The 22,732-nt window shown below is 46.7% G+C and overlaps 2 protein-coding genes and 1 pseudogene across 2 annotated transcripts; 1 reads left to right on the forward strand and 2 right to left on the reverse strand.

Moving 5' to 3' along the window:
* Positions 1-3,099: 3,099 nt before the first annotated feature.
* LOC107528157 (protein odr-4 homolog) lies at positions 3,100-5,035 on the forward strand (annotated as a pseudogene).
* A 4,877-nt stretch (positions 5,036-9,912) lies between these two features.
* Positions 9,913-12,902, reverse strand: COX14 (cytochrome c oxidase assembly factor COX14). The gene is made up of 2 exons (XM_016201082.2): positions 12,758-12,902; positions 9,913-10,325 (listed from the first exon to the last, which is right to left on the reverse strand). The coding sequence occupies exon 2, from the start codon at positions 10,315-10,317 to the stop codon at positions 10,144-10,146; it is 174 nt and encodes a 57-aa protein (XP_016056568.1). The 5' UTR covers positions 10,318-10,325; positions 12,758-12,902; the 3' UTR covers positions 9,913-10,143.
* Positions 12,903-14,704: 1,802 nt separating this feature from the next.
* Positions 14,705-20,816, reverse strand: GPD1 (glycerol-3-phosphate dehydrogenase 1). Its single transcript, XM_087814678.1, has 8 exons — positions 20,563-20,816; positions 19,983-20,160; positions 19,054-19,194; positions 18,333-18,471; positions 17,970-18,082; positions 17,069-17,302; positions 16,745-16,851; positions 14,705-15,805 (listed from the first exon to the last, which is right to left on the reverse strand). The coding sequence occupies exons 1-8, from the start codon at positions 20,601-20,603 to the stop codon at positions 15,709-15,711; spliced, it is 1,050 nt and encodes a 349-aa protein (XP_087670804.1). The 5' UTR covers positions 20,604-20,816; the 3' UTR covers positions 14,705-15,708.
* Between the last annotated feature and the right edge of the window lie 1,916 nt (positions 20,817-22,732).

Raw genomic sequence — 22,732 nt, forward strand, 5'->3', positions numbered from 1 at the left:
TTTCAGTTCAATAAAACGTTTAAGGGCCTACTTCACGATAGACACTGTGGCAGAAGCTGGGGACACAAAGATGAACAAGATCAGGTTTCTACCCTCAAAGAGCTCCTACCCCAGTAAGGAAAAAAGGTAATACAATGTGATAAGAACTAGCCTAAATTATTCTTGGCAGAATTCCTCTCAGTGGGATACAACTTCAAAGTGGCACCGGCCATTAAAGATGAGTAAAGGTTAGCCTGGGAAACAGGAATGAAAAGGTATGTTTAGAAGAGATGTGAGAGTATATAACAGTTCTGGCTTAATGCCTACTGCAATAACCTGAGACAAAAACCTAGAAATGGTGGATCAAGTTTTTTATATATAAAAAATGTTATTCATTTTTAGAGAAACATCAATAGTTGTTCCACTTATTTATGCATTCATTGGTTGACTACTGTATTTGCCCCAACCTGGCTCATTGGTACAACACTCTAACCAACTGAGCTACCTGTCCAGGGCAAGTGTTTTTTTGTTTTGTTTTGTTTTTTTAATGCATAGCTGAGGTTCCAAGAAAAAGTCACAAAGGCCACAAAGAGAGGAATTGAAAGCTAGGGCAAAAGGCAAACAGCTGATGCAAGTATTGGAGGGATAATGGGCATATAACTTAAGGACTTGGGTTTCAATGTTGACCACAAGAGACAAGACTGGCCCCATGCAGGAAGCTGGAACTGAGACCTCCAGTTAAGGCTAGGACCCTGAAAGAGCAACAGACTTAGTGAAAGGGAGGAAATGCAAAAATTCTTCCAGTTGACAAAATGAGAAAGCAAAGAAATTTGAATGCTTCGGCTTGTGGGGTCGGGAGACTCATGAGAATTTTCTCAAATTCTGGGCCCACACTTCATGTGAATTTGGAACCTAAATGTACACTTCCTGTGTGGTCTGGGAAACACCTCAGCCCACACCCCATTCCCAGGTAAGAACTTGCATGAAAATTGGTCTCAGATCAGTCATCCATGGGACTGCTCTGGAGACACATGTACATGATGGTTTAGACAACATGGCATCCTTACACCATCACCACCACCACCCCAAATAAAAAAGGTCCAAAAGATTATCTCAGACAAACCTGCAACATGTATAACTAACCAAAACTAGTATCCAGAATATAGCTAATTAATGAAACAACAAAGACAACCTAATAGCAAGAAAAAAGGAGGAGGAACTGTGGGTGCGGGAAGCAAAGAATATGAATAGGCAGTTACTAGAGGACGAGTGTGCTAATGGATGAGTCAATAAAAAGGAGCTCGACCTTACTGGAAATCAGTGCTGTAAATTAAAACGAATAGAAACCACTTCACACCAACAGAATGCAGAAGTGTTGCTGGTGAGAGTGAAATTGACAACCCCTTTGGAAAAGCAACAATAACTAGTAAAGCTAAATCCTCTTTTGGAGAAACTAGCACATGGGCCCAAGAAAATGTACAAGGATACTCATTGCGTTGTTATGTATAAGAGGGAAAAAAGTGGAAATGACCCATTGGTCTTTCACTAGAGGAATGGAGTAAATTGATTTACTCATAGAATTGTAACTCACAGTTGACCCTTGAACAACACAGGTTTGAACTGTGCAAGTCTACTTATACGCATTTTTTTTCTCCAATAAATATGCAGTTGGCCCTCCATATCCCTAGGTTTTACATCCGTGGATTCAACCAACCACAGATCAAAAATAGTATTTTCAATCCTCAGATGCAGAGGACTGATTGCATACACTGTTCTACATCATTTAATGTGAGACTTGAGCATCCACAGATTTGGGTATCTGGAGGGGTATGGGAGGTGTCCCAGAACCAGTCCTTCATGGATGACTAAAGTTTTGGGGAGTCAAAAGTTATATGTGGATTTTCAACTGGGGGAGTTAGCACCCCTAATCTCCTCGTTCAAGGGTCAACTGTACAGAAATTTAAATGAAGCAAGTTTTCCTGTCAATATGGATGTATTAGTCTGAACCAAAGGATGTATATATACATACATGTTTTAAATATATATAATTTTTTGTAAAGACTTATTGTAAGGAACTGGCTCACTTGGTTATGGAGACTGAGAAACCCCAGGATCTGTTGTCAGCAAGCTGGAGACCCAGAAGGGCTGAATATATAGTTCCAATCAAGTCCGAAGGCAGGGAAGACCAGTGTACCAGCTCAAAGACAGTCAAGTGGAGAGAAAGAACTCTCCGTTCCTCCACTTTTTGCCCTGTTCAGGCTGTCCATGGATTGGATGAGGCCCAACGACGGTGGGGAGGGCAACTGGCTTTATTCAGTCTACAGATTCACTGTTATTCTCATCCAGAAACACCCTCACAGATGCACGAGGAATACTGTTTAACCACTATCTGGGCACTCAGTGCCCAGTGAATGCAAAATTAACCAGCACAATGCATAAATATAAAAAACATAATATTGAGTGAAAAAGTCAACTTACAAAAGAGTATGTCTCAGTTGATGCAATTAATATTACCTTTTTAACCCCCAAAAAATATTAAGGGTGCTTCTATAGCAACAGTACAGAAACATACAGCTACTGAAGGATAGATAGTGCTTATCTTTGGGGAGGGAAGATGTAAGTAAGGTGTGTTTATTTTTGGTGCTCTTCAATAAGTTTGGAATAATTCATAATTTTTTAAAAATATAACAAGCACATGGCATTTTCAGGGAACTAATCTGTTGGAGTGGTATCAAAGTGGCAGGAGATGACATTAAGAAGGTGGGTTGGACTTTAGCCGGTTTGCTTAGTGGTTAGAGCGTCAGCCCTTAGACTGAAGGGTCCCGGGTTCGATTGCAGCCAAGGGCGCATACCTCAGTTGCAGGCTCGATCCCCAGCCTACCAGAGTGCATGTGGGAGGCAACCAATCAATGTGTCTCTCTCACATTGATGTTTCTCTCTCCCTCCCTTCCATTCTCTCTGAAAAGCAATGGAAAAAATATCCTTAGGTGAGGATTTAAAAAAAAAAAAAAAAAAAGTAGTTTGGGGCCAGATTGTGAACATTGACTATCATGCTGAAGAATTAAATTTTAGATGTTAGGTTGTGGGAGCCCCTAGAGGTTTAAAGCAGCAATATTATTAGTCTTGTAAAAACAGTCATAAAGAGGGCTATAATAGGACTTGGGACTTGACCTTACAGAGGTACCAGAAATGGGTTTATTAAAAAAAGGGGGGGTGACCGGAGGGGAATCTGGCCCCTGGAGGCTGGTACTTGAACCCTGAACTCTCTTCCCATGAGGACCGACAGGTTTGTCTGCCACGGGGACAGGAGATTGAATTAGTTCTTAATAATGGGGAGAACCTACATTGTAGAAGAATGTTGTTGGCCAGTACCTTTCAAACCTCAATCTCCAAGGAAAGTCTTTGGTCTCCGGTCTTTTAATAGGACAGAACACCACCCAAAGAGGAAAAAAATAAGAACCTCAAACATCCCAAACCTCAAACATGGGTATGACTGCCGCATTTGCAGTTGCAGCCCTTGTTGCGAGTACCTCCTTTCACTACTTCAGTGATTAGGGTGAGGCACAAAGCTTGCTGATCATCCGGAGATAACTTGGATGAAGAATGGGCCACGGAGCAGGCTAACCAGGTATCAAGAATGCTACCTGGGGAGTTCTTGGAGTATTTATTATTACAACGTTAGAAATGGGAAATGATTTTCAAAACACCCTGCGCAGACTAGTATTTGCTGTGGAAAAATCTGTGAATAAAAAGAGTCAGTGGAATTGCACAGAGGAGTAAGTCTCAGAGCAAGTGACACTTCACATTTGCTCTTCTACAAAAAAAATATTTTGTCGAACTTATGATATCCAGGTTCCAAAGACTTCAGCAAAACCAGCAGATTGGAACATCAAAATGGACTGTCAACTTCATGGCTTTCTTTAGACTGTATGGTTCATATTAATATTCACATCCCACTGTCTACTACTTCTGTCAGCTATACTCTGGAGAAAAATACAAAGAATGCACTTGCACGCTGGGCCAAGCAAATAGAAAATGGTGTTTATTTGATTAATGGACAAGTTAAAGCTGAAGATTGTGACCTACTAGAAGGACAGAAAAAAATCTAGAGGAAATGCTCAAGCAATTAGCCATTCTTTTGATGTCAGAGTGTTAAGGCAGTTGCTTCTGAATTCAGACCACAGATTCACAGCCACCGTCCAGATCTGCAGCGGCTCTGAAAACCTTAAGGGTGCTGTGAAATGCAGAGCGTATATTCACAGCACTAAACCCAAGGTTAAAGATGCTGTGCAGGCAATGAAGAGAGATATATAGAATACAGTTGCTGGTCGTTGTGAAATACTCTCTGAGGATCTGATTTTGAATGAAATTCCAGAAAAAAAGGTTCTGAAAAAGAGTTTCACATCCTTCCTCACCGAGTTTTTGTCCCCATTCTGGGACCCACAGTAATGTTAAGATTATAAATTTGGCAATGAGTCAGCTGAAGAAATCAGAGACCATTTTATAGAGATGTTAGATCAGAGGATTCAAACAGAAGATTTGGAAATTGCAGAGGAAATAAACACGCCTTTTCTGAGTTTCTCTATGAATAATGACGCTTCATTGGACAACACAGATGATAAACAACCAAAAAACCCAGTTAAAACTACAGTAGTAGTGAAACTTCAACAAAACATGGGTATGACTGCAGCAGCATTTGCAGTTGCAGTCCTTGCAGGAACCTCCTTTCACTACTTCAGGGATTAGGGTGAGGCACAAAGAGCTTGCTGATCATCCAGAGAACACTGGCCAACAATTATGAATAATATAGCTGCAAACAAGCCGTCTGCACTTAAGACAACAGCAGCCAGACCTGCTGCCAAACTCCCATTAGGTGTGTTTCTGTAAAATGAAATCATCAGCTGCCTTGTTTAGCCCTGCTTCTATTGGCTCAGACTTCCAAAAGTAAAGTTATTTATCTAGATGGAATAAAGGGGGGAGGGGCTATGAGTTGGCATGGGCCAATATGTAGTAAGAATACATGGTAAGTTATCTGTACCACCTTCACCTCAGTCATTTGCATAATTAATTTTCTTCTAGTCCATTAAGGTCTCTCCTAGTGCAGGCCTCTCCAAGAGTTTAGTCACAGCTGGAGGCCTACAGAAAAAGCAGATTTGGAATCTGCCTTCATTCAAATGACTGGTCTACGAAAGCCACTTAGGAAACAATACTAAACTTTTTGGCAGCGTCACGGCTCTGCTGTCTGAGCATGATTTCTTTGGTGTTTATTAGAAACTACACATGATTTGGATTTGTTTTATTTTTTTAGCCCATCTATTACTAGTCTTTGTCTTTTAATGGGAGAATTCAGTTCATTGATATTTAACTGAAGAACTTGATTATGTTCATTATAATTTGACAGCCAATATGTCTATTCTTTCTTACTAGATACAGTTCATGCTCAGTAAATATGAAACAACTGCTTGAATTTAGGTTTTCACAAGCTGTATTTGAAATGACTGTAAGTGCTCCAAGTGAAAATGACTGTTAAACAATTGGAGGTGGGAACGGACTGGAATCTAGTCCAGGAAACAAGACTGGACAGAGACACACTGGCATCATCTGCTGTATTAGTCAGCGTTCTCCAGACAACAGAGCCAATAGCTTAGAAAGCAAGAATGAGACTGATTTAAGGAATTGGCTTATACAATTGTAGGGACTAGCAAGTCTGAAATGTATAGAGCAGATAGCAGGCTGGAAGTTCAGGTAAGAGTTGATGTTGCAGCCCTAGCTGGTTTGGCTCAATGGTTAGAGCACCGGCCAGCAGACTAAAGGGTCCTGGGTTCAATTCCAGCCAAGGGCACGTACCTCGGATGCAGGCTCAATCCCAGGCCTTGGTGGGGCACATGCGGGAGGCAACCAATTGATGTGTCTCTCTCACATTGATGTTTCTCTCTCTCTCCCTTCCACTCTCTCTGAAAAGCAATGGAAGAAATCTCAAGTGAGGGGGGGGGGGGGGGAGTTGATTTGCAGCCCAAGATCTACCTGCTAGAAATTCAGGCAGGGTTTCTGTGTTAATTTTGATGCATAATTCCTTTGTTGGGAACTCTTAGTCTTTGCTCTTAAGGCCTTCAACTGATTGGATAAGTTCCATTCACATTACAGAAAATAACTTGCTTTACTCAAAGTCTGCAGATATGTGTTTGGTCTTTATCTTAGGTTTTTGGCAAAGAGCTTCTAAGAGCCTTGGAATCTCCAGTGATAATTGGCTTTGTATGCTAATGAGGTGACTCTTGGTGGGCCCCTAGATAATTTCTGAATGGGAGCTGGATGCCAGAGGAACCAGACCAAGGCATGATTTAAGGGCTGGGATTTTCAACCCCATCTGACCTCCAGGGAAGGGAGAGGAGCTAAGGATTGAGTTAATCACCAATGGTCAATGATTTAATCAATCATGCTTATGTGATGGAACCTCCATAAAACCCCTAAACAAAGGGATTCAGAGAGCTTCTGGATTTAATACATTGAGGTACTGATAGGGCGATGTGCCCTATACCTTGCCCTATGCCTCTCTTCCATTAGGCTGTTCCTGAGCGGTCGGTATCCTTTATAATAAACCAGTAAGAGTAAATGAAGTATTTCCCTGAGTTCAGGTTTGTGAACCATTGCTGCAAATTATAAAACCTAAGGAGGTGGCTGTAGGCACCAATGTGTAGCCAAGTCAGGCAGAAGTATGGATAACCTGGGGATCCACTAATCATAGGCATCTGAAGTGGAGGGCAGTCTTGTGGGACTGAGCCCTTAACTTGTGGGATCTGCACTAACCCCGGGGTAGTTAGTGGCAGAACTGAATTATAGGATACTCAGTTGGTGTCCAGAGGTGGAGAGTTGTTTGGTGTTGGGAAAACTCACACATTTGGTATCAGAAGTGTTGTGAGTAAACAGTTTTCATTTAAGACCCCTTTAACCTCTGCCCTACTCTACCTCACCTCACCCCCAATATAACAACTACTATTGTAAGTTTGGTGTGTCCTTTCAATCCATTTTTTGTACATACTTTTTATACTTTCAACAGTCACACATGTATCTATAACTTAGAGTATGAATAACTACATTCTGTAATGATTTTCACCATGGATTTGTGATGTATCCTCTATCACAGTCAACTTCTAACATATACATTAATCTGTTTGAGTTTATTATTCTATGCCACTGGTCTCTTTCTCTACTCCTGCACTAATACCCCAACATTTAGATTACTATTAGCTTTCTACTATGTCTTGATATCTGGTAGCCCAACCCATCTTCTTTGTTCCTTTTCAAAACTGCCTTAGCCACATGTGCTTTTAAAGATTTTTTTAGCCTAGTCGGCGTGGCTCAGTGGTTGAGCATTGACCTATGATCCAGGAAATCGCAGTTTGATTCCCGGTCAGGGCACATGCTTGGGTTGTGGGCTCGATCCCCAGTTGGGGGCGTGCAGCCGATCAATGACTCTCTCATCATTGATGTTTCTATTTCTCTCTCTCCCTCTCCCTTCCTCTCTCTGAAATCAATAAAGATATATTTAAAAAAAAAAAAAAGATTTTTAGCTCTGGCCAGGTAGCTCAGTTGGTAGAGCATCGTTCCAATACTCCAAGGTTAGAGGTTCGATCCCCAGTCAGGACACATACCAGAATCAACTAATGAATGAATAAATAAGTGGAACAACAAATTGATATTTCTCTCTCCTCCCCTCTCTCAAAAAAAGACAAAGTATAAGCAAGAAATTATAAGAGTGGAACTGATTAAATGGATGTTTAAATGGTAAAAATAAGAATTATTTGGGAGTAGCATACAGGGAATAGTCTAATAAATCTCCCACATTTCTGACTTGGATGATGGTGTCATTAACTAAAACGAGGAAAATGTGAATAAGTCCTGGAGATGAGAAGGAATGCTGTTAGTTGTGGGCATGTCAAGTTAAAGAGGACTACAGGACATTCACGTGGATCTATCAAGCACTTGGATATTACTGCACCTGAAACTCAATCTGGAAGATACAGATTTGGAGGTCAGCAGCAGGCATTAATAGCTGACACTGAGTGCTTATCATGGACCAGACAGATTAAATACTTCATGAATTATCTAATTTAATATTCAATCTAATCTTTTAAATTGGGAAAATTGTATCCCCATTTGACAAAGGTTAACTGAGGAGTTAAGAGTTAATAACTGGCTTATTGCAATATAGCTGTAATGGTGAAGCCAGGATACCAACACTGAGTACTTAACTACATTTTGTTATATTAGAACCATTAATTACTTAGATTGAGAACATACAGAATAAGAGCAATAGGCCAAAAACACAGCTGCAACACATTAAAGTGGACAGAGGAAATCAGAAGAAAAAAATCTAAGTGGTACAAGGGAACAAGACAGTGGTCCCTCCCTGCAGCCAAAGTAGAGCTTCAGTGCCTCAGGAAACAGCAAGGGGAGGACAAGTCATCAGGGGATATGCCACAGTGGGAGGGGATGTCAACCGGGAATTTCAACGCAGTGGTGGAGGTGGAAGGAACTTGAAGTCCCAGGAAGGGCTATCATGTGAGACTTCTTAAATAATCTGGAGTAGTTTGTTTTGGTAGGGGGTGGAGGGCCGTAAGCAAGTTTATATACTGAGAAGAGATAACTAATGGAGCAAGGACTAGGGTTGAGGAGGGTAAGGATGGAGGCAGAGACTGCAGGGCAGTTGTTCGGGGCATCAGCTATGGGCATAGGCTGGACAGGGGAGCAGTTTAGGCCAATAAAAGACTGACAGATTGGAATAAAATAGGAGTCAAACGATCTGAAGTCTCCAAGTTCTAGAATAGAGTCGAAATGAGAATGTAAGAAAGCTCCTCAAAAAACGACTGATTTTATGCCATTTGAAAGTGGCACTGGGAGAATGGTGACCCTAACAGTACAGGTGAGAAAGCAGAGGAGGCAGCAGAGTCCTTGGTTAATACGCCAAGAGAGGATAATAGCAAAAGGGTTGAGGATATAGGAAAGCTGTGTTGTTCGGGGGGTGGGGGGGTTGTTATTGATCTTAACGAGAGGGAGAAGCACCGATTTGTTGTTCCACTTATTTATGCATTCATCACTTGATTCTTGTATGTGCCCTGAATTGAACCTGCAACCAAGGCATATGGGACGATGGATGCTCTAACCAACTGAGCTACCTGGCCAGGGCTACAGCTGGGGTTTTTCATCATGGAAGAGGGGTTTCAGGTGAAAGGTTTAGAAGTAAGGGGACAAAGGACAGAGCAGTATGCACAAAGAGCATGAGAGAGGCCAGGTGTCCAAGGAGGTTAATATTTGGGGTGATCACCAAGAAGGACATGAACTAGCAAGCCTCAACACTCAAAAAGAAATGGTGGCAATACCTCGCTTCATAATTGGGTTTTACCTGGAATAGAGTTTTCTTTCAAATCCTCTTCACAACTCTGTAATAAGACCTGCAGGTAGATTCCCGCACGGTGACACAGTGAGAAATCGACCCTTATGCTAATACTATACCCAGTGAGCTTAAGGAGGTGAACCGCGTTACTACAGGCTGCCCGACAACCCTTCCTTTTGGGAACTGTGTCTCCTCTATTTGGTGCAATTTTGAGAAGGCTGTTAAACAAGGGTCTCTGCCTTCCTTAACTGCTGGCCAGAGTACCCCATTATCTGGACACAGTAATTAGTTCAGGAATGGTCACTGACCAAAGAGCTCTGGTCTTTAGTCTTTTCAGGGGATTTATACAGCTGCTGGGACAGCCTTTTCTCTGAGGTCATGAAAGTTGATATTACTACACCTAAAACTGTATATCCCCTACTTCATGGGTACTAAGAGCTCAAGATATGGAAATCCAGTCTGTGACTAGAAAATTAGTAGTTAAGGCCCCACCTCTGTGGTCCATACCCTTTTTAAGTAAACAAAAACACAAGTCACAGACAGACATGGCAAAATATTTAATGTCTGTAGATGTGCCTCCCCCTCCCCCAATTCCTGTTATGATTTGACAGCCTCCCCAAACTGGCAGTTCCAGAGAAATCATGGGCACTTATCCCCATCAGGGTTTGAAAACCATTAAGGCCTTAGTTCTCTTGACTTGGATATGACTGTAGGTGAGCTCTTTTCACAGCATGCCTCAGGCCTCTCTAATCAAGGAGAAAAGCCCCCCAGTTCTACAAGACTCCTGAGGTCTTCTGTTCTTCTGCAGCCTGGCGCCGGGAGCTGCGCCGCTGGAAATAGTGGTAGGCGCGGACGCTGCAGAGGTAGCCCCCATACACAGTGAGGAGCATCATGGAGGTGGAGAAGGTCTTGTAACCAATGTCAGCTAGTTGCTTGGCAGTTGGCATGTTGTCCCCTACAAAGACAGACTGAATTTAGATACCAGGATAGGCCTCATGTGCCCAGCCCACTTCCTTGTTTAAAGCCATTCCATAACTTCTACATCCTGCTTAGTCTATGTACTCTATTCTGAATGGCCCCTACACGTATGCAGAGTCTTATAGTGGAAGACAATATTTGGGAATTGTAAGATTTGTAAGAGCAAGTAAAATCTGCATGAGATACAGCTGGAACTAGGTGAATCTGAATGGCATCACCTTGCCCTCCAATGGTTTTGGAAAGAAGTGACTGGTATGGACCACCTAGAAATGTTAATTGGTACATTATTTTAAACATGCATCTGTTTTTCTGGCTAGCAGACAATTAATGGAGGTAGCCAAGGATTAAACATTAGCAGTAAATTATTCTCCGTAGGAGATCAAATGAGAACCTTCTAAGCAATATCCAATTTATTTTCCCATAAAAACGATCTTATTCACAGTGGTTAGGTTCCCAGGTTAGCCCTCAAGTATCTGTTTAAGCCATAATATTCCTGAAATAGTACCAACAGTACACTTATGTTATTTCAATTGTACTTAACCTTCTACAGCATTGATTCTAAGTTCTAAACACAACACCAAGTACCTATCCCAAGGGCTAAAAAAAAAACCCGAGTCCCTAGCAAACTGTTAAACTCACATTTGCCTGAGATAAATGACTTCTAATTTAACTGTTCCCTGGATATTCTGAGCTAGAGAACAAGAGAAAGTCTAGCATGACAATCTCTCATCCTGAACAAAATGTTCCTCAATTTGGGACTGTGAATATGTTCTTAGACTCCTCTTTGTTGAAGGAATTGAAATTAAAAGACTGACTGAAATTAGTGAGAATATGTTTCTTAAAAGTCAAGGATTTGGAAGAAGCTCAGGATTAGCTGGCTTAGGGAGTCAGAAGGAGGGTGAGATATAAGTGCTTTTCCGAGTGAGTCCTATGGGCTGAACATTTCCTTAGAACTAGTCTTTGCAGGTGGACCCCAAGCTGAGCTGAGGGATAGTTTCCTTGAATTGTAATTCCAAGTGACTTTAAATAAGGTCAGAGGAAGAAAACCAAATGGCACAGGCTCAAGATGAGGTTATCTGAGCTTTGAAAGGACCCCAAGCTGTGAGGCAGTGAAGAAAAAACACACACACAGAGCAGGATGCTGAAGTAGTAAACAAGCTCCCAGCAAAGAGACTTCCAAACATTCAACCTCCTCCTCACTTCTTCTTTCCCCTCATATTCCCCATTACCCTGACCAGATGCTAACCAATCATAGGGCCACTTCTTTGAGGAGCTGAAGGAAGAAGGCTGGAAGCTTTCACTAGCCAAGAAACAGGATGGTACAGCTTGGCTAGAAGAATGTCAGAAGACAGTAGACATAATTTTGGCGTCTAGAACCCCACTTCCTTCTCCTGTCTAATCCAACCTAAGATTTCCCCTATTTTCAAATTTTAAAAAACTCTTCACATACCCTGAGCTAAGACAGGGCTGTAGAAGACAGATACGGAAGTTCAAACAAGATTTATTAACTGAACGGAATAAGTCACAGCTGAAAATATCTCCAAGTTAGGAAACGTTGTCGGTTGGGACACTTAATAGAAATAAGAAACAAGAAGAAACAGGTGTGTATACCAGGGTACTGGTGGCACTGTCAGTCAAGGTTATGAACTCAGTTTTGGACATCTTTAAGATGCTGAACACAACATTCAGGCGATGATGTCTATCAGGCAGATGGATATACAAATCTGGATAGAGCCTGGGAGAGATACAGATGGAGGTAACAAGTGACACCAAAGCAGAGGATAAGACCAGAGAGAGAGGCCAAGGGAAGCAAAATAATTAAGGAAAGAAAGCAGGTCGGAAATTCCAAAATTTTCTGGAGGGCTTTTTCATTTAACTACATCCCTCTTGCCAGTTGAAAGTCACTGCTGTATCAAGTCACTGCCACTGATGGAGGTGTACTGTATCTTCCAGGTGTGTTGCACAAGAATGAAAAAATGGGAACCACTACTGCAAAGGTATGTGCCACGAAGGCTGGTCTCATCGAAATAGATGACTAGGTCACGGGTAAACCTTGAGTGAAAGCTAATTTAGTGCACTGAACTGGAAGAGGCACTAAGTAAAAAGCAAATTCTCAGCCAAGGCCCCAATTCTTAGCCTGACCCCTGACCCCCAAGGTCAGAGCTACTGGAGTCAGAGCGTGGAGGGCCGAGACCGCCCGGCTGCAGTCAAGGTCTGACAGGAACCTACAGCTGCAAGGAGCTGGTTGGGTTGGAAGCATGCAAACCGCAGCTTAGCGGTGCAGGATACGTGGGTGACTTCAAGGGCACGGAGGCCTGAAGACTGGGTCACGGGAGGATATGGGAGCATGCGGGAAGCAAAGGCCGGCCCAAACTTGCGCGCTGCGGCTCGCGCCAGCAGACGGCGTACCTGGAGGTGCGGCTCCCTCGCGCCCAAGCCAGCGGCTCGCCGCCACAGTCTGCGCAGCCTGATGCAGCACCTGAAACGTGAGGGTAGCGGCCCAGGTACAACCCTAGACGCTGAGGCGCTAGTGGTCAGGAAAGCCACCCTTTCTCCCTCCCACCCGCTCTAATTACCCTCTAGGATCCGGCTCCCCACGCGAGAGAGTGCACCGCACGCCGGACGCAGTACAACTCCACCCACTGAGTGGCCGACCTTGAACTTCCGGCTTCCGGCCCAGTCACCCTTACTACGCATCCTCAGACGAGCCTTCCTTTCCGAGAGCCCGTTGAATTCCGGAGGTTGTAGTCGTTTTCCGTAGAGAGAGAGCCTTTGGTGACTCAAACTCTGGAACCGGAACTTTTAGGATGGATACTCAGGTACTATAGAAAAGGCGATCTTTCTCCCCGACTCAGCCGAGCCAATCCCCAGCCTACGGCGCGGTGACGTCTCCGGTAGCTAGGCAGATTCTCTCCCACTCAACCCTCCGGAGGTGGACCGCGCGCCCCCTAGAGCCTGGAGCTGCCCGCGGCCGGGCTTGGGTCAAGCTCAGGTAGGAAACCGACCTGCGCTGCGAGGCTTAGACCGCCGAGGAGGCAAATCTGGCCTTGGCCACGGCGTGGGCTCAGGGGATGTTTCTGTCTCGTGTGTGACCTCTCCGCACACAAGCGGCGTGATAAAGCCCCAAAGAAGCGCCGGGAAGGGGATGGGAGGAGGGTTCTACTTGGGGGAGGAGAACTTCGTGGGCACCAGGCTAGGGGCAGAGAGCGGCTGGGGTTATGGAGGAGGGCCTTTTTCCCCCCTTTTCCTACGGTATGAAAACGTATACATGCAGTGATACACCACAACATACGAACTGCCACATGCACTGAAGCGCCCTTCCCAACTCGTTTCTGGAAAATCCAGGCTTTATTGGATAGACAAATAGGCCTGATTTGAAGGCCTTAGATTCAGTTAACTGTGGAGTGAACAACAGTAGGCAAAAGTGTTTCACTAATAAGGTCGCAGTTGCTACTGAGGGAAGGGAGTTGTCCTTCTGCCCCCACTTTGACCTCCTGTATTCTGCCAGTGCCCCTAACTGGGCCCAGCCGGATCTGGGGTGACCATGCACCTCACGCCGCTGCCTGATTGAGGCAGCTCTACCCTTCACTGGAAAGAAAGTGAATTCTCAAGAGCTGGAAGCTGGGAGGACCCTGCCTCCCTGGTTAGGCCGGGAATAAGGGAGGGTTAACATAATGCTGGCCAGAGCCATAGTGTGCCAAGTGCTGCCACATAGGAAGCTGAGACCCTTTGCTGGATGCTAGGAGCTCTTAGGCCCTCAGGGACTATTTATAGCCAGGAGCCTAGGCTGCTGACCTGTGACATTCCCCGCTGCCACCCTATCCTGGAGCTAGGCCAGTGCAAAGCACGCTCCTCTCTCTCCTCCTCTTCCTGTTCTTCCCTTACCCTAGGGCAGCCAGTGTGCAGCAGCAGGCACACTGGTGCGCCGCAAGAATTTTTAAAACATTCAGTACCTGACTATTTAGTCAGGGGCACTGACCTCTTTTCCCTTAGACTGGCAAATAAAAAAATGACAGCAGTCAACACAATAGCTGTCTGGTGTGAATGAATCAAAAGTATACCTATTTTTTTTGTCAGATCGGCAAAAAATATATTTTCTGTTATGCCACAGAATTTTAGTAATTAGTTTATGCATGCCATGGGATGAAAAAAGTTGAAAATCACTGCTTTAGGAGATAGGGTGGTTTTAACTTTTTTCCTCCTCCTTGAGTTGCCTAGCTCTTGAGGTGCTGATATATACTTTATGACAAGGCAGATGACAGGAGAGCTGGCCTTGGAATGTCAGGACCCACCAACATGGGGACATAGTCATCCTCCCCTGCCCCTGATCAGCCTTTAGGCCACTCTCTGGCCATCTGCCCTCTAAATGCAGGTGCTGGTAAGCTGCCCTGGCTGCTCTGGAGGCAGGTAATAAATAGGTACAGGGTTTGGGAGAAGAAAAGAGGTGGAGCCAAGGATGTTCTGGGGAGACAGCAGGAGGGACGCAGCTGAAACCTCCCCTGCCACTGGAGCTCCGGAGAAGGGAGGCAGGGCAAATCCAAAGGTCACTGGGAGCAGAGTGATCTGAGCCTGCTGTGAAAAGGTGTAGCTCTGTCAGCAGATTAAGTTCTTGCTCCCCAAAGAGGGTGCTGGCGGGAGAGTGAGAGAAGGCTTGGAAAGGTCACGCATAGTGGGGAGGAGCTGGCAAAGAACTAGGAACCAGGAAGTCCATGGGGAGAATGACAAGCCCCAGGGCCAGAGATGCCAGCATGGCAGCAACTCTGGTGCCAGGGCAGCCTGGGGGAGGGGAAAGGGAATAACCAGAGATTTCTGAGGACACAGATGTTGCTAGGAGAAGTTAGAAGGGGGTTGAGATCTTTGTATTTTGTTAACAAACACTGAGATCCATTGATGCTGTGCAGGGCCTGGCAGAGGTCAGACAAAGCAAAGGAGTCCCTATGTCAGCTCAAAAGCCCAGACCTCTCCCTGACAGCCCTTGCCTTATCCCTCATGTGGCTAAAATTGTTCTTTAGCCACTTAACTGGGATTGGGGACAGGATTCCTGTTCTGTGTGAAGCAGCAGCGGGCAGCCATTGCCTTACCTCTCTCTCCCTCCACCCTCTGCCCTACCACACACACCCAAGCTTCCCAGAGGACGGGAGAAAGCCCCACATCTGGAGATGTGGCAAGAAGCTGCAGGCTGCTTGGTGGTTCAGGGTCTCCAGACAGGTTGCTGGGCCCCACAGCCTCCTGTCCTCCGGTGAAAAACAGAGAAGAGGCTGCTCTGTGGGGAGTCCCAGAGATCCTGGTGGCCAGGTACACAAGCTTCTGTCTGTCTCCACTGGGGTAAAGAAGCTGCCTGGCCTGGGCCACAGCCCTAATCACAGATGTTCTGGATGATTCTGCAGGCACTGGATGAATTCACCCACTGGCTGGCTCTCATAGCATGTTCTGTACACAGCTACGAACAGAGGGAACCTAGAAGAGGGAAGGAGAGACCCAGTTCAAATTCCTTGTATGTCCTTTACTCTCTACTCCCCATCCCCTCCTAACCCTCCACTCTCCTACTCTCTCACCTTTGAGTTCAGGCAGACCCTGCCTCTCAATTTCCAGTCGCTAAGAATTTGAACTTCCTAGCTGTGAGTTTTAGGGTCAGGTTGTTCATTGCCTTGCTCCCTATCATATTGAACTTGCCAGCATGATTCCCTGGAATTGTTTTATTCCAGGTGGGCAAACCACTTGACCTCTGTGAGCCTCAGTATCATCAACTGATACCAAGCCATGGAGCCAACGTAACAAAGTAGTGAAGTGATTATGTATTCTATGAAGGAGCTCAATAAAGGCCAGTTTCCTTCACATCCTCGTGCCCAGGCTGCTTGCTTGACCAGCCATAAGCTGATCTTTTGAACCTGTTTCATACTCTTATACAAGGATTCTTTCTCAGCCAACAGAGCTCTGCTTTGGTCATCCATCACTCCCCTCTGCCTTTGTGCTCACACCTCAGCACCCAGTACAACATTCAGGGGCAGAGGGTTGGCTTCAGGAGAGCAGCTTAGACTGGGGATGATGGACAGAAAAGTGGGGCAATCAGGTGAGCTTATTCCTGCTGCCCCAGAGCCCTGGCCCCCATAGCAGGTGATGAGGAAAGGATTGAGGAAGGCTATGCAGAGGGGTTGAAGCACTGTGGTATAAAGATCACTAGACCAGAAGGAGTTCAGAACATGAACTCCTTGTTGGGGGGCAGTGGGCATACCAGACTCACTCTCTCTAAGCTCTGGTCTCTGTGTCTGTTAACAGAAGATTACATTTCCCTGTCTGCCCACTTCACAGATTGAGAAGGGTTCAGGAAGATAAAGAATGGGGAGAGCAGTTCTGGCTGTGGTTCCCTCCACCAGTGGGGCTGTGGTAGATACTTACTTATCCACCAGGCCCTTTTGTTTGAGGATGCTGTGTAGCTCCCGGGATGTCTGGGGCCCCTGCAGCTTCTGCCCATTCAGCATTTCTTTCTCCAGCTGCTCAATGGACTGTGAAGAAAACAGGAGGGGTGGATGGAAATGGGAGGATTGTCAGTGTGAGGTGGAGAGTCTAGGGCTCAAATAAGAGGTGGAAGGTCTTAGGAGGAAGGTTCGGAATGTTTACAACAAGCTTAATGTTTGTGCTCAAGAGACACCTCAAGCCAGTTTCCTCTACCTTGACACCTACAGGCCCCACCCTCCGTTCTGCATTCTCTAGGGGGCCTACCTTTCCTGTGCGGGCAAAGGCCTCAGCCACCTTGCGGTTCCGCCCTCCGTAGCAGGTAGTGATGAGGTCAGCGATACCACAGCTCTCCAAGAAGGTGGCAGAGGACACAGGGCCACTGCAGAAGAGCTTGGCGAAGGTGATCATTTCCATGAGCCCCAATCGGATCACCGCTGCCTTGGTGTTGTCTCCAAAGCCCAGCCCATCACAGAAGCCAGCCCCCACAGCCACTATATTCTTTGGAGAATGGAAGTCACAGTGAGAAAGGATCCCCTCCTGCAGGCCCCACTTGGTGCTTTCACCACCTGCCTTATGCTGCTTCCATCAGCTATGATACTCCCTCTGAATAAGTGAAGTATAGTGGGTGGCTCCTTGACTATTTCTACCTCTTGCTTTTCCCACTTGCTGTACTCCCTTCTTTTAGCCTGGGCTTATACATCCAAGCTCCCTAACTCTACTCCATACTCCATTCTGAGGACATTTACTGAAAAAGTCTTCCATCCAGCTGGCCCTCCCATCTATGACTATTCCTGATATCCACAGTTCTGGCCATCAATCTGTCTGGGTGTCCTGGACATCTTGTCTCCCATTAGCTTGGGCTCTCCCCTGGGGCATCTCCTCTTCCTCCCTGGATGACCCCCTGGAGCCAGTGATAGGGATGTCCCACAAGAAGCTATAGGGAGAAAGGAAGAAGAGGGTCCAGCATCTGATGGTGAATAATCAGCAGGCCTAAATGACTTTGGCTTTGCTTCTTCAGTTCTTACTATGTATATGGGATTTGGTGGGGAACAGGAGCAACTACGTATGAGTGGGAGCCTGGAGTACCAGTAACCTTGTAGAGCTAAGACAGGCCCTCTTTCAGGATCTCCTCCCCACCTCCTAGCTGCCTCTACACCCCTCTCACCTTTAAGGCCCCACAGATCTCTACTGTGTCCACCTCTTGCACCACCCTGATGCGGAAATTGGGTGTCTGCATCAGCTCTTTCAGAAGCTGTCCATGGGCCAGGTCCTTGCAGCCTAAAGTGGGGAGGGGCAAGGCTTTAGGGAGGGGACTCTTGGGTGTTCTTTGCACACTTGCCCTAAATAGGACGTGCAACCCTTTCCCTAGGGGTTCCCAACCCTCCTTCACCTCTGATGCTTGGGTCTTCTTCCTTTGCCTGCCTTATGGGGAGAAGATGGCTAGGCTAAGTGGAGTGGAGGAAGGGAGACTGGGGAAGCGATGCAACTGGAGCTGCTTTATGCATGTGGGTTGTGGTGGGGCTCTCACCAATGGTTGTCTCACAAAACTTTTCATCAGCCACCTCGTTGGCAATGTTGGCACCCATCAGCACATTCATGGAGATGCCCAGCTGCTCCCCAATTAGTTCAGAGATGAGCTTCAGCCCATTGGGGCCCTCGTCTATACCCTGGGCACAGGATGGAGCTCAGGCCAGGTGCCCTTTATGCCCAACTGAGGGCTTCCCACCCAGAAATCCTGCCCTTTCCAAATCTGCTGTTCATCAGTGTCCCTTCCCAAAGGTCCCGCCCCACTCCAACCCAGCCAAAGCTTTGTTAGGAAGGCAGATGGCATCTGAAAATTCTCCTTCCACATACCCTCAAATCAGCCTACCTCTCCAAGGCAATGTATCTCCTCCACATTCCTATATAACCTACTTCCAAGTTCCTTAAACCAGCTTCCCTCCTAGCCACTGCTCCAAACCAACTTCTCTTTCACATTCCTCAAACCAGCTTACTACTCATACCCCCCAGGCATCCCTTGTACATCTCCTAAACTCCCCAAAACATCTGCCTCCAAACCAATCTCTTGTCTACTCAACCAACCTCCCCTTCCCAGCGGCCCCCAGCATCTGTTTCTCATGCCTCCCCAGAGCTAACTTCTATCTAGAAAACTCTTGGCCTACTTTTGCCACTTTCTCTTCTTGTCACTTCAACCACCCTGAGCCCCACCACAGTTAGCTGAGCCTCCATGCACATGGTGTCCCTGGCACCTTAATAAGAGATATCCCGATGGCGTTTGCCTTCAGGTGGCCCTTGAGCTGATCACAGATCTTCTTGATGAACTGATGGGGCACCACAAAGACCAGGATGTCAGCATCCACTGCAGCCTGGACCACATTTGGGACAGCCACCTGTGGAGTGACCAATATTCATGGTCCTGACAGACTTCTAGCCTCTATGAAACCCCATTCAGGTGAGAAGATCGAAAAGCCAGAGAGTGAGGATTGTGAGGGGAAAGGAAGATCAGTTTGGGGACTGTCTGGAAGGGCTGAACTTGGAGGAAGTAGACACTCAATTCCATTCCCCTAGCCATCATTCCCTCTGCTCCAGCTTTCGTGGGCTTTCGACTCCTGGAAACCTCCTCCCAGCACCCTCCTAGCCTTTAGGAAGCCAAAGGAGGCCTGAGCTTGGCAGGAGGAAGAGGCCAAGTAATTTCATCACCCTGCTCCTTAGGGTCCTAACTGGGAAGGGAAAGCATCAGTTTTCCTTCTATCTTCTCTGGGAAGTGAGCCACATGGATTTGACCAAAGACCGTAAGTCCAAGGAGCAACATCCACGTTTGCTAATAACCCAGTGAATAAGTAACTGGATTAGAAGCTGAGGCAGGTACTACCTGAATCCCAGGTCTGGGAGCTAGAGATCCTGTCTTGGTTGCCACAGAAACCAACTTCCTTGTCTTGTCTTAAAAGCCTGGGAGGCCATAAATGGGGGTGGGGTGGGGAGGAAGCACATTCAGGTTCTCCTCAGTTCCAGAAAGTACTCAGGGAAGCAGTCTGGGGGCTGTGCATAGGAGCGCCCAGTGCCTGGAGCTGTCCTCCTGAGACACTTACCAACTCCAGGTGGCACCTGAAATGGCTCCCCCTTAGCAGGAGGCACCCCTCCACTTCCCTCTCCCTTCCTGTAGGGTACTGGGGCTCACCACGTTGGGGGGAAGCTTGCGCCCTGGCAGGTATTTGATGTTTTCATGCTGTGTATTGATGATCTCTGTCAGCTTTCTGCCCCCGATGTCTTCCTCAAACACCCACATGGTCACCCGTGGGTCAAAGTGTGCCAGCCGGGCTGCATTGCCACCCACAATCTTGGCAATGGCTGAACCCCTGGTGGGAGGAGGAGCACAGAAAATGGAGGAGTGGAGGTATGAGGGAGGAGTGGTGAAAGGGGAGGGGTCAGTGTCCCACCTCAGGATATCACAGCAGCCCACCAGATTATTTACTAGCCACCTTCCTTGTCCCCCCACCCCCAAACCCAAGCAGCTTTTCAAGCAGGGAGCATTCAAGGCTCCTTTTCTGTGGCAAACAGGTGCAGGTGCAGGGCCAGGCAGGGGCCAGGAGAGGTTTGGGCACCATCTGTCCTATGGGGTAGGCACAGAAGATAGCAGCAGGGGTAGAAGAGGAACCAGAGGGTATTTCCTACGCACTGTCTGCCTCCTGCCCACCTATGCCCCTGTGTACTTGGGGGAATCCCCCTTCTTCCCCACACCCTTTGATAGAGCCACTTACCAGTTTCCAGAGCCTAAAATGCAGACTTTCTTGCCCGTCATGGTGCCGCTTTTCTGCCTGAGCCAGCTGGTTCCACACTCCCCAGCTCCTCTCTCTCCACTAGGAGCATATAACTCCGCCACACGTGGGTGCAGCCAAGCTCCGCCCCCCAGGGGTGTGTGGGGAGGCGGGCGCCCAGGGAGACAGTCTGGCAGAGCCAGGGAGGGGGGAGAAAAGAGACAGGTGGGGAACAAGAATGGGGCACAGACCAGGCCCCACTTCTCTTAGGTTTGCCAACTGACTGTGTTGGCAGGCTTCTTCCCTTGGCCCCAGCCCAGTCCCCCTTACCCCCCTGCAATGGTCTAATTTTGAGGTCTGCCAAGAAATAGCCCAGATAAGGAGCAAGTTACTGGCCCCCTCACTCCCTTCTGTCTCCCAGCACTGGAATACATTGTACGAGGCCTAGTAGCAGGTACAGGAATGCTTTCTTCCCAAGGTATATGCCTTGCATATCCTCCCAGGACTCCAAAAAGTGCTCTGCAGTTTTGTCCTCTAGCAGTGACAGGGTACACACCACTGGTCCCATACTAGCTGCATTGCAGGGCTGTGGCTGAGTGCAGTGGGTGGGTGACGAACCACATTTATAGCTAAGACCACATAAGAGGTAAAGGCCTGCTTTGGGGACAGCCTAGCCCAAGGATAAGAAGAAACCCCAGGACCCTGACAGATGAGGTCATCTTAGTTACCCACAGTAGTCATCTCAGGGATTCACCAGTGGGTCTCTCCTCACCTCACAGTATCTCCACCTGAATGTCTTCCAGGAAGGGAGGGTGGAAAAGGTCAAAGAGGCTCTGATGCCCACAAGTCTCCTTTTGCAGACTCTGGCCTCAAGGAAGGACAGGAGAGAAACGGCACTGAAGTGTTCACTGTCCTTGAGAGGCTTTCAGCATCCTTCAGTTCTTCCTTGGGGATTTAAACTACCACACTAGGGGCTCCCTCTGGTTAGTGGCTAGTTTGCAGAAGCCAGAAAGGGGAAAGGAGGCAGGATCAGGAGTAGCTGTGACCTCTGGAGCTTGGTGGTCTCAGATGCTGTAATTGAGAGTAAGTGGGGTGTGTGATTTTGGTGAGAAGGGAGAGAATGGAAGCAGCTTTCAACAGCAGTTCTCTGAAATCGCCCACAGCCATCTGTTTCACTAAGGGGAGCTCTGGTTTCTAGGCTGATCTGAAGTGAGGCAAAGGGCCCTAACACTCCAGCCATCTGTGTACCCTGGCCTAGAGGGCACAGACCATTGTGTGCTCACACGCTGACCTCCTGGCCTGGCAGACTCCTAAGTGGGTGTTTCCAATCCCCAGGGCCACTGTTGGCCAGCAACAGTGATAAGCACTGGGCCAGAGGGGAGTCTGTGTGCAACCACTGGGTAAGGGTAAGTGGGCACGAGGTCAAGAGCAATGGTTTCCTAAGTTCTAAGGACTGCCCAGGAAAAGCCCCCCATATTCTCCTTCCATGACCAGAGTTCCCATTGGAGAGAACATACATGGAATCAGTAGTTGTTTCCCTTGGGAACAAAGTTGTACCTACTACAGAGCCAGCCTCCCACAAATCACTGTAGTATTGCACTGGCAATGAGACAGGCACCAGTGCCAGGCTGTCAGCTGGGAGCACTGATTACGGGTAATGGAAGAGAAAGAATGCTTATGTCCCTAACACATGATGGGAACCCCAAAGAATGGCTATCTATGCATAAAATAACACCCTTGTTTTTCCCTGAATGCTTCCATCTCTTATGTTCCTACAATAATTTTAAAGTAGTGTGGAGACAATTTGTTCATTTATATAGGAATAAAGTGTGTGCTGAGGTCCAGAATTGGTTTATCATAGGAAGTTATTTGTACTGCTAGGCTCTTTTCCCAGAAGCAAACTGTAGATTATTTGCTTGAAATTAACAAGGGTTCATCAGTTATTCATTACACATGTAATTAGCCTGGGTAAAAACAGATGGTGTTTCCATGTCCTTGACATCAATTTTTCCACTCCTAGTTATCACCCACACTCCTCTCTCTGCTTTCCCTACTGAAGTCTGATAACCCTCCAAGTTCCAGATTGGGAAGAGGTTTTATCCTTGGTGGGTTTGATGTCCAACAGGCAATACTTGAGTGTTCCCATCTTCGGAGGCAAAGGATAATCTTTTAA

This window comes from Miniopterus natalensis, chromosome 2 (genome assembly GCF_054644295.1).
Source record: "Miniopterus natalensis isolate mMinNat1 chromosome 2, mMinNat1.hap1, whole genome shotgun sequence".
Classification (NCBI taxonomy): Eukaryota; Metazoa; Chordata; class Mammalia; order Chiroptera; family Miniopteridae; genus Miniopterus; species Miniopterus natalensis.

Coding starts and splice junctions, on each gene's coding strand:
- COX14 (XM_016201082.2), bottom strand. CDS start 10,317: ATGCCAACTGCCAAGCAACTAGCTGACATTGGTTACAAGACCTTCTCC.
- GPD1 (XM_087814678.1), bottom strand. CDS start 20,603: ATGACGGGCAAGAAAGTCTGCATTTTAGGCTCTGGAAACTG. Junction 19,195..19,982: donor GCAAGCTTCCCCCCAACGTG/GTGAGCCCCAGT, acceptor GTCACTCCACAG/GTGGCTGTCCCAAATGTGGT. Junction 15,806..16,744: donor CAAAAGGGCCTGGTGGATAA/GTAAGTATCTAC, acceptor TCCCTCTTCTAG/GTTCCCTCTGTTCGTAGCTG.